The 12,154-nt window shown below is 41.6% G+C and overlaps 1 protein-coding gene across 1 annotated transcript in view; it reads left to right on the forward strand.

Moving 5' to 3' along the window:
* Positions 1-12,154, forward strand: part of gli1 (GLI family zinc finger 1) — a 65,767-nt gene that overhangs the window by 45,466 nt on the left and 8,147 nt on the right. The window contains exons 2-8 of the mRNA XM_087841032.1: positions 3,279-3,388; positions 5,204-5,424; positions 6,163-6,258; positions 6,345-6,543; positions 9,378-9,543; positions 9,717-9,824; positions 9,990-10,130. Coding sequence (XP_087697158.1) covers positions 3,318-3,388; positions 5,204-5,424; positions 6,163-6,258; positions 6,345-6,543; positions 9,378-9,543; positions 9,717-9,824; positions 9,990-10,130 — 1,002 coding nt within the window. The 5' untranslated portion in view covers positions 3,279-3,317. The remainder of the gene's footprint in view (positions 1-3,278; positions 3,389-5,203; positions 5,425-6,162; positions 6,259-6,344; positions 6,544-9,377; positions 9,544-9,716; positions 9,825-9,989; positions 10,131-12,154) is intronic.

Raw genomic sequence — 12,154 nt, forward strand, 5'->3', positions numbered from 1 at the left:
AAATCCTGCTCCTCACATACAAGGTCTTAAATAATCAGGCTCCATCTTATCTTAATGACCTTGTAGTACCATATCACCCTATTAGAGCACTTCGCTCTCACTCTGCAGGCCTACTTGTTGTTCCTAGAGTATTTAAAAGTAGAATGGGAGGGAGAGCCTTCAGTTTTCAGGCCCCTCTTCTGTGGAACCAGCTTCCAGTTTGGATTCAGGAGACAGACACTATCTCTACTTTTAAGATTAGGCTTCAAACTTTCCTTTTTGCTAAAGCATATAGTTAGGGCTGGACCAGGTGACCCTGAATCCTCCCTTAGTTATGCTGCAATAGACGTAGGCTGCCGGGAGTTTCCCATGATGCATTGAGTTTTTCCTTTCCAGTCACCTTTCTCACTCACTATGTATTAACAGACCTCTCTGTATTGAATCATATCTGTTATTAACCTCTGTCTCTCTCCACAGCATGTCTTTTATCCTGTCTTCCTTCTCTCACCCCAACCAATCACAGCAGATGGCCCCGCCCCTCCCTGAGCCTGGTTCTGTTGGAGGTTTCTTCCTGTTAAAAGGGAGTTTTTCCTTCCCACTGTCGCCAAAGTGCTTGCTCATAGGGGGTCATATGATTGTTGGGTTTTTCTCTGTATCTATGAAGCGCCTTGAGGCCACTTTTGTTGTGATTTGGCGCTATATAAATAAAATTGAATTGAATAGATATGACTGGACTTTTGTAACTGTGCCTGTGTTTCTCTGTGAGTGTGCTGTGCATGCATGGTTGTAATTATCTGTAACGTGTATGAGTGAAAACACTTTTTTTGGGGGGATAGTAAAGGTTGCTCGTCCAGTTAAAGGTCATGTGGTCTGCTGCCGATCCTGTGCGACTGAGTTTCAGCACTAACTGCTTCAGTATACTCACCGTCACTGTGGCACACGTTCTCGAAAGACTTGGTGGCCGCTGGATGATTCTGCATCCCCACTGTGAGAATGGCAGGTGTGTGTGTGTGTGTGAGGTTGTCTGGGGAACCCCTTCTTGGTATTTATGAGTTCTGGACAGCTGAGGTGTTTGGTGAGATCTCTATTTAGCACTTCCGGCTAATTATCACACACACATCCAAAGCCTGCGCTGAATATATGCAATTACTCCTGGAGTGCCCACCAACCCCCCACCCCCTGGTGGCATGTGGCTTAAATAGGTCCCTACTAGGGCTGGGTATCGTCACTGATTTTTAGAATCGATTCAATTCCGATTCACAAGGTCCAGAATCGATTCGATCCACGATTCGATTTAATTCGATTCGATTCGATTCACTTCGATTTGAATATGGGAAATTTTGACAGTCAGAAATATTATAATTCTGATTAGTACGTTTACATATTTTTGTATCTATAAAAAGGAAGCTGACACACGCAAGACTTTATCAGAGGTGTGAGCGTCACAGCAGATGCCTTTGTGTCAAAGTAGCTGAAGATAAAACACAGAAACACATGAAGGTGATTTTTCCTGGCCTGGATTTTATAAAAATATTCTGCAGTACATCAAAAACGAAAGAAAACCATTAATCAACACATGAACATTACCTCTGAAGTTACAGCGGTTTTATTAGAGACACGGCTAAGCATTTTGCATTTTGCATAATTTTAAAAAGTTTAAATTTGTTCAGCATTGAACGGCAGAAATTAGGTTTTCTTTTCGGAAGTATATAAAACAGAAAAAAAAAAAGTCGGCCGATAGCGCTGTAAACAACGGTAGACTTGTGTAACAAGCAAGCGAATGAGAGAGAGAGAGAGAGAGAGAGAGAGAGAGAGAGAGAAAGTAAGAGTGAATACTTGACGATGTTTTTGTGAAGCTAGTTTGGATCCTCTTTTGCTGCTGGTTCGGTCAATATTGTTTGGAGAGACATCAAACTAACAGCTTTAGAATCAGCGCATAAAGGGCGTGAACACAAAGCGCAGACCCGCCGTCAGATCAGAATCAGCGCGCTGTCGGCTTTCAGCCCAAACTGTGAGAAATTCGACATCTAACTGATTCTGATCTGCGGGCTGCGCTGTGTGTTTAAGTCTTTGTGCAGAATCCGTGTTCCTGCTCTCATTTACTGTTTTAGCTGTTTGGTGGTTGTTGAAATTTTGTGAGATTTCACCTGAGATTCTGGCATTTCGGGCAAAATAAATTTATATTAAAAAATCGATTCAGGATTTTAATGAATCGATTTTACGTAATCCAAGCCAGAATCGATTTTAATCGATAAATCGATTATAAAAACCCACCCCTAGTCCCTACTGCCCTTTTAACACTTGTGCTACTGCACAACAGGCGTCGCAACCTGTTACACTGAAACCAAAGAGCTTTGATCTGCAGAGCACAGGAGCGCCTCTAGTTTGGGTTTGAACATTTGTCACATAAACCCAAGTAATGTGGTATCTGGACACAGCATCCACAGTCTGATTTGTGATGCTTTTATATTTTTGCTTTATTTTATTGTTGCAGCACACGTCCAAATAAAAGAAATACATAAAATTGTTGAATGTTTTTGGCCTTTTTCCATTTGCTGTAGCTCAGACATCAGTGCACTAATTACCTTTAGAAACATGTAAGAGCCCACAGTCCCAGCTATTAGTACCTGCGCTGATGTGGCTGGATGTAATGAGCAGGTGCTTGTTTCCTGAGCTCTCTCAGCTAGAATTACCTTACAAAGATACCGTCTCCATACGAGGCTCGCACAAAAGGCCGCTTTGTTCCACTTTCATTTTTCTCTGTTTGTCTTGCTAGCATCGCTAAACCTGTGTCCTTTAAGCTTTTTAAGGCAAAGCCCTGATTTTCTTTTCGCTGAGCATGCGCGGCTGCCTCGTCAGTTGTTTAACAAGATAGAAAGATTTTTAAAAGCTCTCTAAGAGTACAGGATGTGTTTTTAATCTTTTGTTAAATGTCGAGGTCGAACCTTGCACTCGAGCTATGAAATTAAGATGAACGTGAGTTCTTTTACATTTCACTTCTATGTGCTGCTTTTACTTAAGCAGTGGATTTGGCATTTTAAACCTGGACTGTTTAAAATAAGTATGACTCAAGCTTTCAGAGCTTATTTTGTCCACAAACTGTTTTTCTTAGTTTGGTTTGGTCTGTTATTAACATCCTACGTATTCTTTTTTCCCCCTCAACCACAATTGTTCTCTGTATTTGGATTTTCTTTCTGGTGGAGTTCAGTTTTGTTTGGTGGAGTTGGGTTTGTTTGGATTTCCTTCTCTTCATCCTAACCGTGTCCTCGTCTCTTTATTTTTCTCTCTCTCTCTGTCAGGTCCAGGGTGTAAGGGGAGCATTAGGTCTCAGAGCTCCGATGCCAGTGGACATGCAGCCACACCAGGGGCTGTATTACTACGAGACCTCACCCAGCCAGCCCTCCAGAGGGTAAGACGGCAGCGAGCACGGAGCGAGGCCTCCTGTTGCTTTTAAACAGCCGCAGCTCTTTTACGTGAGAGAACTCAAGAGAGTAGCTCGACATTTTCAGCAAATCTGATAACAATATAATCACCATCATTATTACACACACACACACAGAATGAGCTACAGTTGAGATTTTTCAGTGCTGCCTGGAAGATAAACCAGTGTTACTGGCTTTCTTCAAAAACTGCTGCAATATTTCTGTTCTGTAATTTACCGAATTTACATTCTGATAATAGTTTTATCTACGATTTCAAACTGTCTGGTCAAACTGAGCTAAATTATCTGCTCGGCGCTGATCTGCAACTTCTCCACGACGACACAGGCTTGTCAGGTGTGGGTGTTTCTCTTTCTACAGACAAGAAGGTATTAAACTTCTGCAAAGAGTAGAGTTACTCCAGGATTTAACTCCCCGCAAAAACCTCAATAAATAAAGTTTGTAGGTGTTCGTCATGTACTTTTGTACTAGACCTTCACGTTTGTTGCCAGATTTTATGCTAAAAATGGCACAATGCTGTCATCTTTAATAACCAGAGCTGTTTCTTTTTTGTAATCTTGCTACAGATCAGCAAAATCTGAGACATCTGACTTTTTTTTTTGTATTTTATTACAATAAATCGCATCAGCTCTCCTAGAAAGCAGAGACGACTGATATCTTAGGCTCAGAAATCAATCGCACAGATATTCTCAGGGTACAGAAGCTCAGATATGTCTGCAATTGTCGTGGACACAGTGCTAACTCAGCCCCTCACGCCTCCTCTATCCACCCTCGCGCCGTCTCCCTCCTTTCTCTCATGCCACCCAGGTTGCGGGTGGACTCGGCCTCTCTCTGACAGCTGCTAATTACAGGCTGACCAGGCCCCGCTGCGCTCTGCATGACTGCCTCGCGCCCCACTCAGGTTACCCAGAGTGAGGGAGAAGCAGAGAGAGTTGGAGAGAAAGGTGGCCGGGCAGGACAGAGGAAGAACAGAGGAGCAGGAGGTGGGGGGAGAAAGGAAGATAGAAAGAGACAGCGAGTTGCAGAGGAAGGAGAGCGAGAGAAACAGAAAAGTATAACAGAAAGGATGAATGGGAGGGAGGTAAATTCGGGGGGAACCAGCAGAGTGGATTAGAGAGGACAGATTAAGCTCCTGTGTGGAATACACGTTTGGGTAAAAGAATTAAAGAACTCAAAGGGCGACTTAGAAGAAGGTGGAGAGATGCAGTCTTTCCCTTTTAGAAGAAGAGCAACAGGGACGGAGAAAAGCAAGAAAAGAACAGGAGAGACCAATTTTGAGCTAACCAGTGAGAGTAAAGAAATGCCAGAGAATCCATTGAAATTCATGAAGACTGGAAAGTTCCAATGAAGATTCATGTCTCTAGCTTAGGGGAAAACCCAGATGAGTAAGTTTCCAAAGTTTAGGCCGAAATAAGGGCTGTGTACCATCTAGTGGTGGGAAGGACACAGCACAATAGTAGTTGTAGTCTTTAGGCAGTGCTAGTCTTTCCAGGTATGGAATAGAAAACTTCTATATGTAATTCTAGCTTACAGGCTGGAAATAAAGCTTTCCAGTGAGTATAATCTTATCCCATTTATCAGGCTTTCATTTATTTATTATGATTTAGGTTTAGATGACTGTTTAATCAGCATGACTGTAAATAAAATGATAAAAATGCTACAAAAGAGTGCACAACAGTGTATCAGAAATCATTATCATTCCTTGTCACACTTCCCTGTCAGAGTATTTGCAGTTTACACTTTTTTTTTTTTTTTTTTTTGCTGTTTTTCTCTGACGTTCGCAGCATAGTCCCATCAGATCAGTCTCCCTACAGTGATGTGTCTTCGCTTCGTGCTCCGCTCCTCGACGGCCCGCCCCAGGACTGCCACGCTATGTATAATCCCATGACTCATGGATCAGGACCAGGGCAGGGAATTGGCCCCTGCTTGGATCAATATATGAGGCACCCTCAAGCCCCACCACCCCACGGTATGATGGGCCACAGGGGCATGCCGCCCACAGAGGGTGAGTCAGAGTATCTTTTACATCTCCGTTAACCTCACAGCTGCTATTGATTTGGATTTAAGGATACCTGAGAGACTAAAACCAAGAAACAATGTACAAAAGGAGTGAACAGAAGTTAACAGTTGGCTGGCTTTACTGTGGAGATATAAATCTGCAGTGTGAGGTTGCAGTAAAACAGCAGGCGGGTGGATTACTCTAAATTAGTCAGTTAAATAAAGACGAACTAGAGCTAAAAGAGTTGTGTGCGTTCAAATATATCCATATATAGATACAGATATGACTGAACACTTACTTGTTAATGAGTAACTGGTTAAATTTGTATGCATGTATGTTACATCACCAGTCATGTTGAATGTTATCAAAACAGTCAAATGAACCTCTCATGTGGCTGCTGATGCAAAGTACTAAAATGCTTTTCTTCCATTTGTACCTCATGTTACTTATTTGCTATTTATTTTAATTATTTTTTTCTATTACGCCTAAAAGTCTAAAAAGAAAGGGTCCAGACTAGACACCACCAAGAACATGTGTCATTACAGAAAAGGTGAAACGTTTTGAAAAAGTTTTAGTTGCACGGCTCTGCAGGTCAGCCTAAATTTTAGGCTGATTTTCGGCATGTGCGTGCTTCTTTCTGACTCTCTGAGCTGCAGCGACCCATTAATCCTGTCTTTGTTGCCCTACTTAAAAATAATGTAGCTTTTTGCAGCAGTGCATTTCAGTGTCTGTAATGCTTTGCAGGTGGTAACAGCGCCCCCTACTGTAACCAGAACATGATTTCTCATCACAATTTCTGCCAAGTTCAACATGGCTCTGATCAGATTGGATCAGGTGATGGTAAGGAAAACCTTAATTTAGATTTTTTTTTAAAAAAAACATCCTGAAATTTAACCCTTCTGCTTTCATTGTCATCTCTCCTGTAGGCTCGAGGTTCTCCACTCCTCGTTCCATGCTTAAGCTAAGCAAAAAGAGAGCTCTGTCCATCTCTCCTCTGTCTGATGCCAGTGTGGACCTGCAGACGGTAATCCGGACCTCACCGAATTCCTTAGTGGCCTTTGTCAACTCTCGCTGCAACCCCAACGGCGCTAGCTCCTATGGTCATCTCTCTGTGAGCGCTATGAGGTCTGATATCACTTGATTTTATATGATTTGAAAGTCACGGTTACCCTTTGTCAATAAAAACAGACCTCAGGTCAAATATTTAAAGTGGACCTATTATGCTCATTTCCAGCTCCATCCTTTAGAGCAGTCTGAAGCCTGAGCTGAAGGTTTCAGGGATTTTTTGTATGTACTCTGACCTTATTACTTACTTTGAACACATGCAAAATTGCCAGTCTGCAACTATAGATAGATAGATAGATGGATAGATGGACAGACAGATGGACAGATGGATAGATAGATAGATGGACAGATAGATAGATGGACAGATAGATAGATGGACAGATGGACAGATGGATAGATGGACAGATGGACAGATGGATAGATGGACAGATAGATAGATGGACAGATGGACAGATGGATAGATGGACAGATGGATAGATAGATGGACAGATGGATAGATATACAGATGGACAGATAGATGGATAGATGGACAGATGGACAGATAGATAGAGGGACAGATGGACAGATAGATAGATGGACAGATGGATAGATAGATGGATAGATAGATGGACAGATGGATAGATGGATAGATGGACAGATGGATAGATAGATGGACAGATGGATAGATATACAGATGGACAGATAGATAGATGGATAGATGGACAGATGGACAGATAGATAGATGGACAGATAGATAGATGGACAGATGGACAGATGGATAGATGGACAGATGGATAGATAGATGGACAGATGGATAGATATACAGATGGACAGATAGATGGATAGATGGACAGATGGACAGATAGATAGAGGGACAGATGGACAGATAGATAGATGGACAGATGGATAGATAGATGGATAGATAGATGGACAGATGGATAGATGGATAGATGGACAGATGGATAGATAGATGGACAGATGGATAGATATACAGATGGACAGATAGATGGATAGATGGACAGATGGACAGATAGATAGAGGGACAGAGGGACAGATGGACAGATAGATAGATAGAGGGACAGATGGACAGATAGAGGGACAGATGGACAGATAGATAGATAGAGGGACAGATGGACAGATAGATAGATAGAGGGACAGATGGACAGATAGATAGATAGAGGGACAGATGGACAGATAGATAGATAGATGGACAGATAGATGGATAGATAGAGAGATAGATGGACAGATAGATGGATAGATAGAGGGACAGATGGACAGATAGATGGATAGATAGATGGACAGATGGATGGATAGATAGATAGATGGACAGATAGATAGATGGACAGATAGATAGATGGATAGAGGGACAGATAGATGGACAGATGGACAGATGGATGGACAGATGGATAGATAGATAGATGGACAGATGGATAGATAGATAGATGGACAGATAGATAGATGGACAGATAGATAGATGGATAGAGGGACAGATAGATGGACAGATGGACAGATAGATGGATGGATGGACAGATGGATGGACAGATGGACAGATAGATAGATAGATGGACAGATGGATAGATAGATAGATGGATAGATAGATAGATAGATGGACAGATAGATAGATGGATAGAGGGACAGATAGATGGACAGATGGACAGATGGATGGACAGATGGATAGATAGATAGATGGACAGATGGATAGATAGATAGATGGACAGATAGATAGATGGACAGATAGATAGATGGACAGATAGATAGATGGATAGAGGGACAGATGGATGGACAGATGGATAGATAGATGGACAGATAGATAGATAGATGGACAGATGGATAGATAGATAGATGGACAGATGGACAGATAGATGGACAGATAGATAGATAGATGGACAGATGGACAGATAGATAGATAGATGGACAGATGGACAGATAGATAGAGGGACAGATGGACAGATAGATGGACAGATAGATGGACAGATGGATAGATAGATAGATAGATAGATAGATGGACAGATGGATAGATAGATAGATAGATGGACAGATAGATAGATGGACAGATAGATAGATAGATGGACAGATGGACAGATAGATAGATAGAGGGACAGATGGACAGATAGATAGAGGGACAGATGGACAGATAGATAGAGGGACAGATGGACAGATAGATGGACAGATAGATAGATAGATGGATAGATAGATAGATAGATGGACAGATGGACAGATAGATAGATAGATGGACAGATAGATAGAGGGACAGATGGACAGATAGATAGAGGGACAGATGGACAGATAGATGGACAGATGGATGGATGGACAGATGGATGGATAGATAGATAGATAGATGGACAGATGGATGGATGGACAGATGGATAGATGGACAGATAGATAGATAGATGATAGATAGATGGACAGATGGACAGATAGATAGATAGATAGATGGACAGATAGATAGATGGACAGATGGATGGATGGACAGATGGATAGATGGACAGATGGATGGACAGATGGACAGATAGATAGATGGATAGATAGATAGATGGACAGGTGAATAAACGATAAATAAGTCCACTTTAAAGTATTTGAAAGTAATGTCCTGCACGTTTGCTGACGTTTCTTCTTTCATGTTTAAATTGTGTTGATAATCCGTCTCCTCTCATTTAGCCCTCTTCAATATTTATTATCAGGTGTGATGTGATGACATTCCTTAAGCCACGCCAGATGGTGACACATGTTTCAGCCAAATGGTTTTAAATAATAAAAGCAGATTATGTGAAGTTGAACAAAATGTATTTCTTGTTTTTTAAAGAATTGACAAAAAATACATTAAGAGTGTATTTCTAACCGCACCATCTTTAGCTGCTGATTCTCTTTAGTTTCTTATCAGTTCCCTTTATTTGTTTTTATCTCCCGCTCCACAGTCCATCGCTCGGTTATTCCAGCAATATAAATTGCCAGTCCAGACAACAGGGGTCCATGTATGGAGGAGGAGGAACACCTCTGGGAGGACACACACCAGGCCCCTGCCAAGCTTCACGTTTACCTCCCCACAATCCTCGGCTCCATGCTCCGCCCAAACACGGACACGTAAGCTCATTCTTTCACTCAGCACACCCTCTGCTTCTCATAGCTGGGAGAGCATAGTTGGGAAGTGGGAAGAGAAAGCGGCGGGTAAATGACAAAGAATGAATGCACGTTTTATATATACGCATTTAAGTTTTGAATGAGGAGAAAGACAAAGATTATATTATGATTTGCAGCTGAAGACAGAGCCAGGCCTTGGAGGTGCGATTGATGGCATGAATGTGAAGAGCCTGGAGGAGAGGTCAGAGGGAGATGTAGCTAGCCCTTCTTCCACTGGCACTCAGGTACAGTAATGATGATCATATGTCAAACAGTGAAATGGATACTAAGTTACTTCCATTATATTAGCAGTGTGTGAAATTATATATTTAATGGCTGAAAATATGTTGTTTAGATAATTGCACAAAATAAACTGGAGCTATTCTTCATTTCTACACATGTGTCTGCAGGACCCTCTTCTGGGCCTTCTGGATGGGCGAGATGATTTGGACAAAGAGGACGGGAAGCCTGAACCAGAGGCCGTCTATGAGACCAACTGTCGCTGGGAGAGCTGCAACAAGGAATTTGACACACAAGACCAGCTAGTTCATGTAAGACTTAGGCTACGTTTACACTGCAGGTCTTAATGCTCAATTCCGATTTTTGATCAAATCCGATTTTTTTGTCTGCTCGTTCACACTACAAATAAAATGCGACAGCAAACGCGCTCTAGTGTGAACGCTCAAAGGGGCCGCATGTGCAAAAGAAGACGTCACACACAACGCACTCTGTTTAGACCCAGAGCAACAGTATTGTTTGACTGATGGACCTTAATATAAAGACTTCAGACTTCACGTTTCCCAATTTTTGCTTTAAGTTATTTTGTTATTTACATAATAATGTAGATAACCTAATAATGATCCTTACTGCTGTTTTAGAGGAGCGGTGCTTCAAAGGATAGTTGCAGATTTCTGTCAGAATCTGCAGATTATACAGTACAAATAAAATGTTCACGTTTCTCCAACGTTGTCTTCCCAACAGTTTCACTGGATGGCCAGGAAGCGTTCGCGATGTCTTATCGGGCGCTGATAATTGGCGTCTGTCTTGTGTCGGTGACGTAAAAGACGGATTTAATGTACATGACCGTTCAAACAGCAGTCGCTTTCTGAAACATCGGATATGTATCGGATTCAGTACCACATATGAAAGTGACCCAGATCGGATTTGAAAATATCGGATTTGTGCCGTTCACACTGTCACACCATGATCGTATATGGGTCGCATAGGGTCAAAAAAGTTGGATTTGATGCGCTTTCCCCTGCAGTGTGAACGTAGCCTAAGAACAGGGCTGCCAGCCTTCAGATACAAAGTAGAGAGAGGAACAGAAAGGAGGTTATATAATAAAATACAAAACAAATTGTATTTTCATAGCTTTATATTATATATTGTAACAGTTAACAGTAAAATAGGTGAACTAACCCTTTAACTAGCTAAACTGAAGAGATGCCGTGGATAATGGATTAGATACAGTTTCTGTATGTGACCGCTAAGCTGTCTGAGAAGGAGAAAAGTACAAAGTTTAACTGACCTGTAGGATCCTCACTTATCATGCCTTACACAGAGATACCCAGCTGTTGCAGATGTTTAATAAATTCAGAGGAAGCGGCTCATATGGCTCCATCTCAGCCTAGCATCCTAGCCTGTCACACCAACCCTCTGCATTAGGGGTGGGTTTTTATAATCGATTTATTAATTAAAATCGATTCTGGCTTGGATAACGTAAAATCGATTCATTAAAATCCTGAATCGATTTTATTTTTATATAAATTTATTTTGCCCGAAATGCCAGAATCTCAGGTAAAATCTCACAAAATTTCAACAACCACCAAACAGCTAAGACAGTAAATGAGAGCAGGAACACGGATTCTGCACAAAGACTTAAACACACAGCGCAACCCGCGGATCAGAATCAGTTAGATGTCGCCTTTCTCACAGTCGGGGCTGAAAGCCGACAGCTCGCTGATTCTGATCTGTCGGCGGGTCCGCGCTTTGTGTTCACGCCCTTTATGCGCTGATTCTAAAGCTGTTAGTTTGATGTCTCTCCAAACAATATTGACCGAACCAGCAGCAAAAGAAGATCCAAACTACGCTTCACATAAACATCGTCATGAATTCACTCTGACTTTTACTGTTTTGCTTCCAACACGATGCACAGCTCTCTCTCTCTCTCTCTCTCTGCACTTCAAGAACAGTTTCCCGTCTAAAGATCTGTTTTCTTCAATATTCGCTTGCTTGTTACGCACAAGTCTACCGTTGTTTACAGCGCTGTCAGCCGCTGTTTTTTTTCCCTTTTACATTCTTCCGAAAAGAAAACTTCATTTCTGCCGTTCAATACTGAACAAATTTAAACTTTTTAAAATTATGCAAAATGCAAAACGCTTAGCGTGTCTCTAATAAAACCGCTGTAACTTCAGAGGTAATGTTCATATGTTGATTAATGGTTTTCTTTCGTTTTTGATGTACTGCAGAATATTTTTATAAAATCCAGGCCAGTAAAACCACCTTCATGTTTTTCTGTTTTATCTTCAGCTACTTTGACACAAAGGCATCTGCTGTGATGCTCACACCTTTGATA

The sequence above is a fragment of the Neolamprologus brichardi genome, chromosome 5 (genome assembly GCF_056152115.1).
Source record: "Neolamprologus brichardi isolate AB-2024 chromosome 5, ASM5615211v1, whole genome shotgun sequence".
NCBI lineage: Eukaryota > Metazoa > Chordata > Actinopteri > Cichliformes > Cichlidae > Neolamprologus > Neolamprologus brichardi.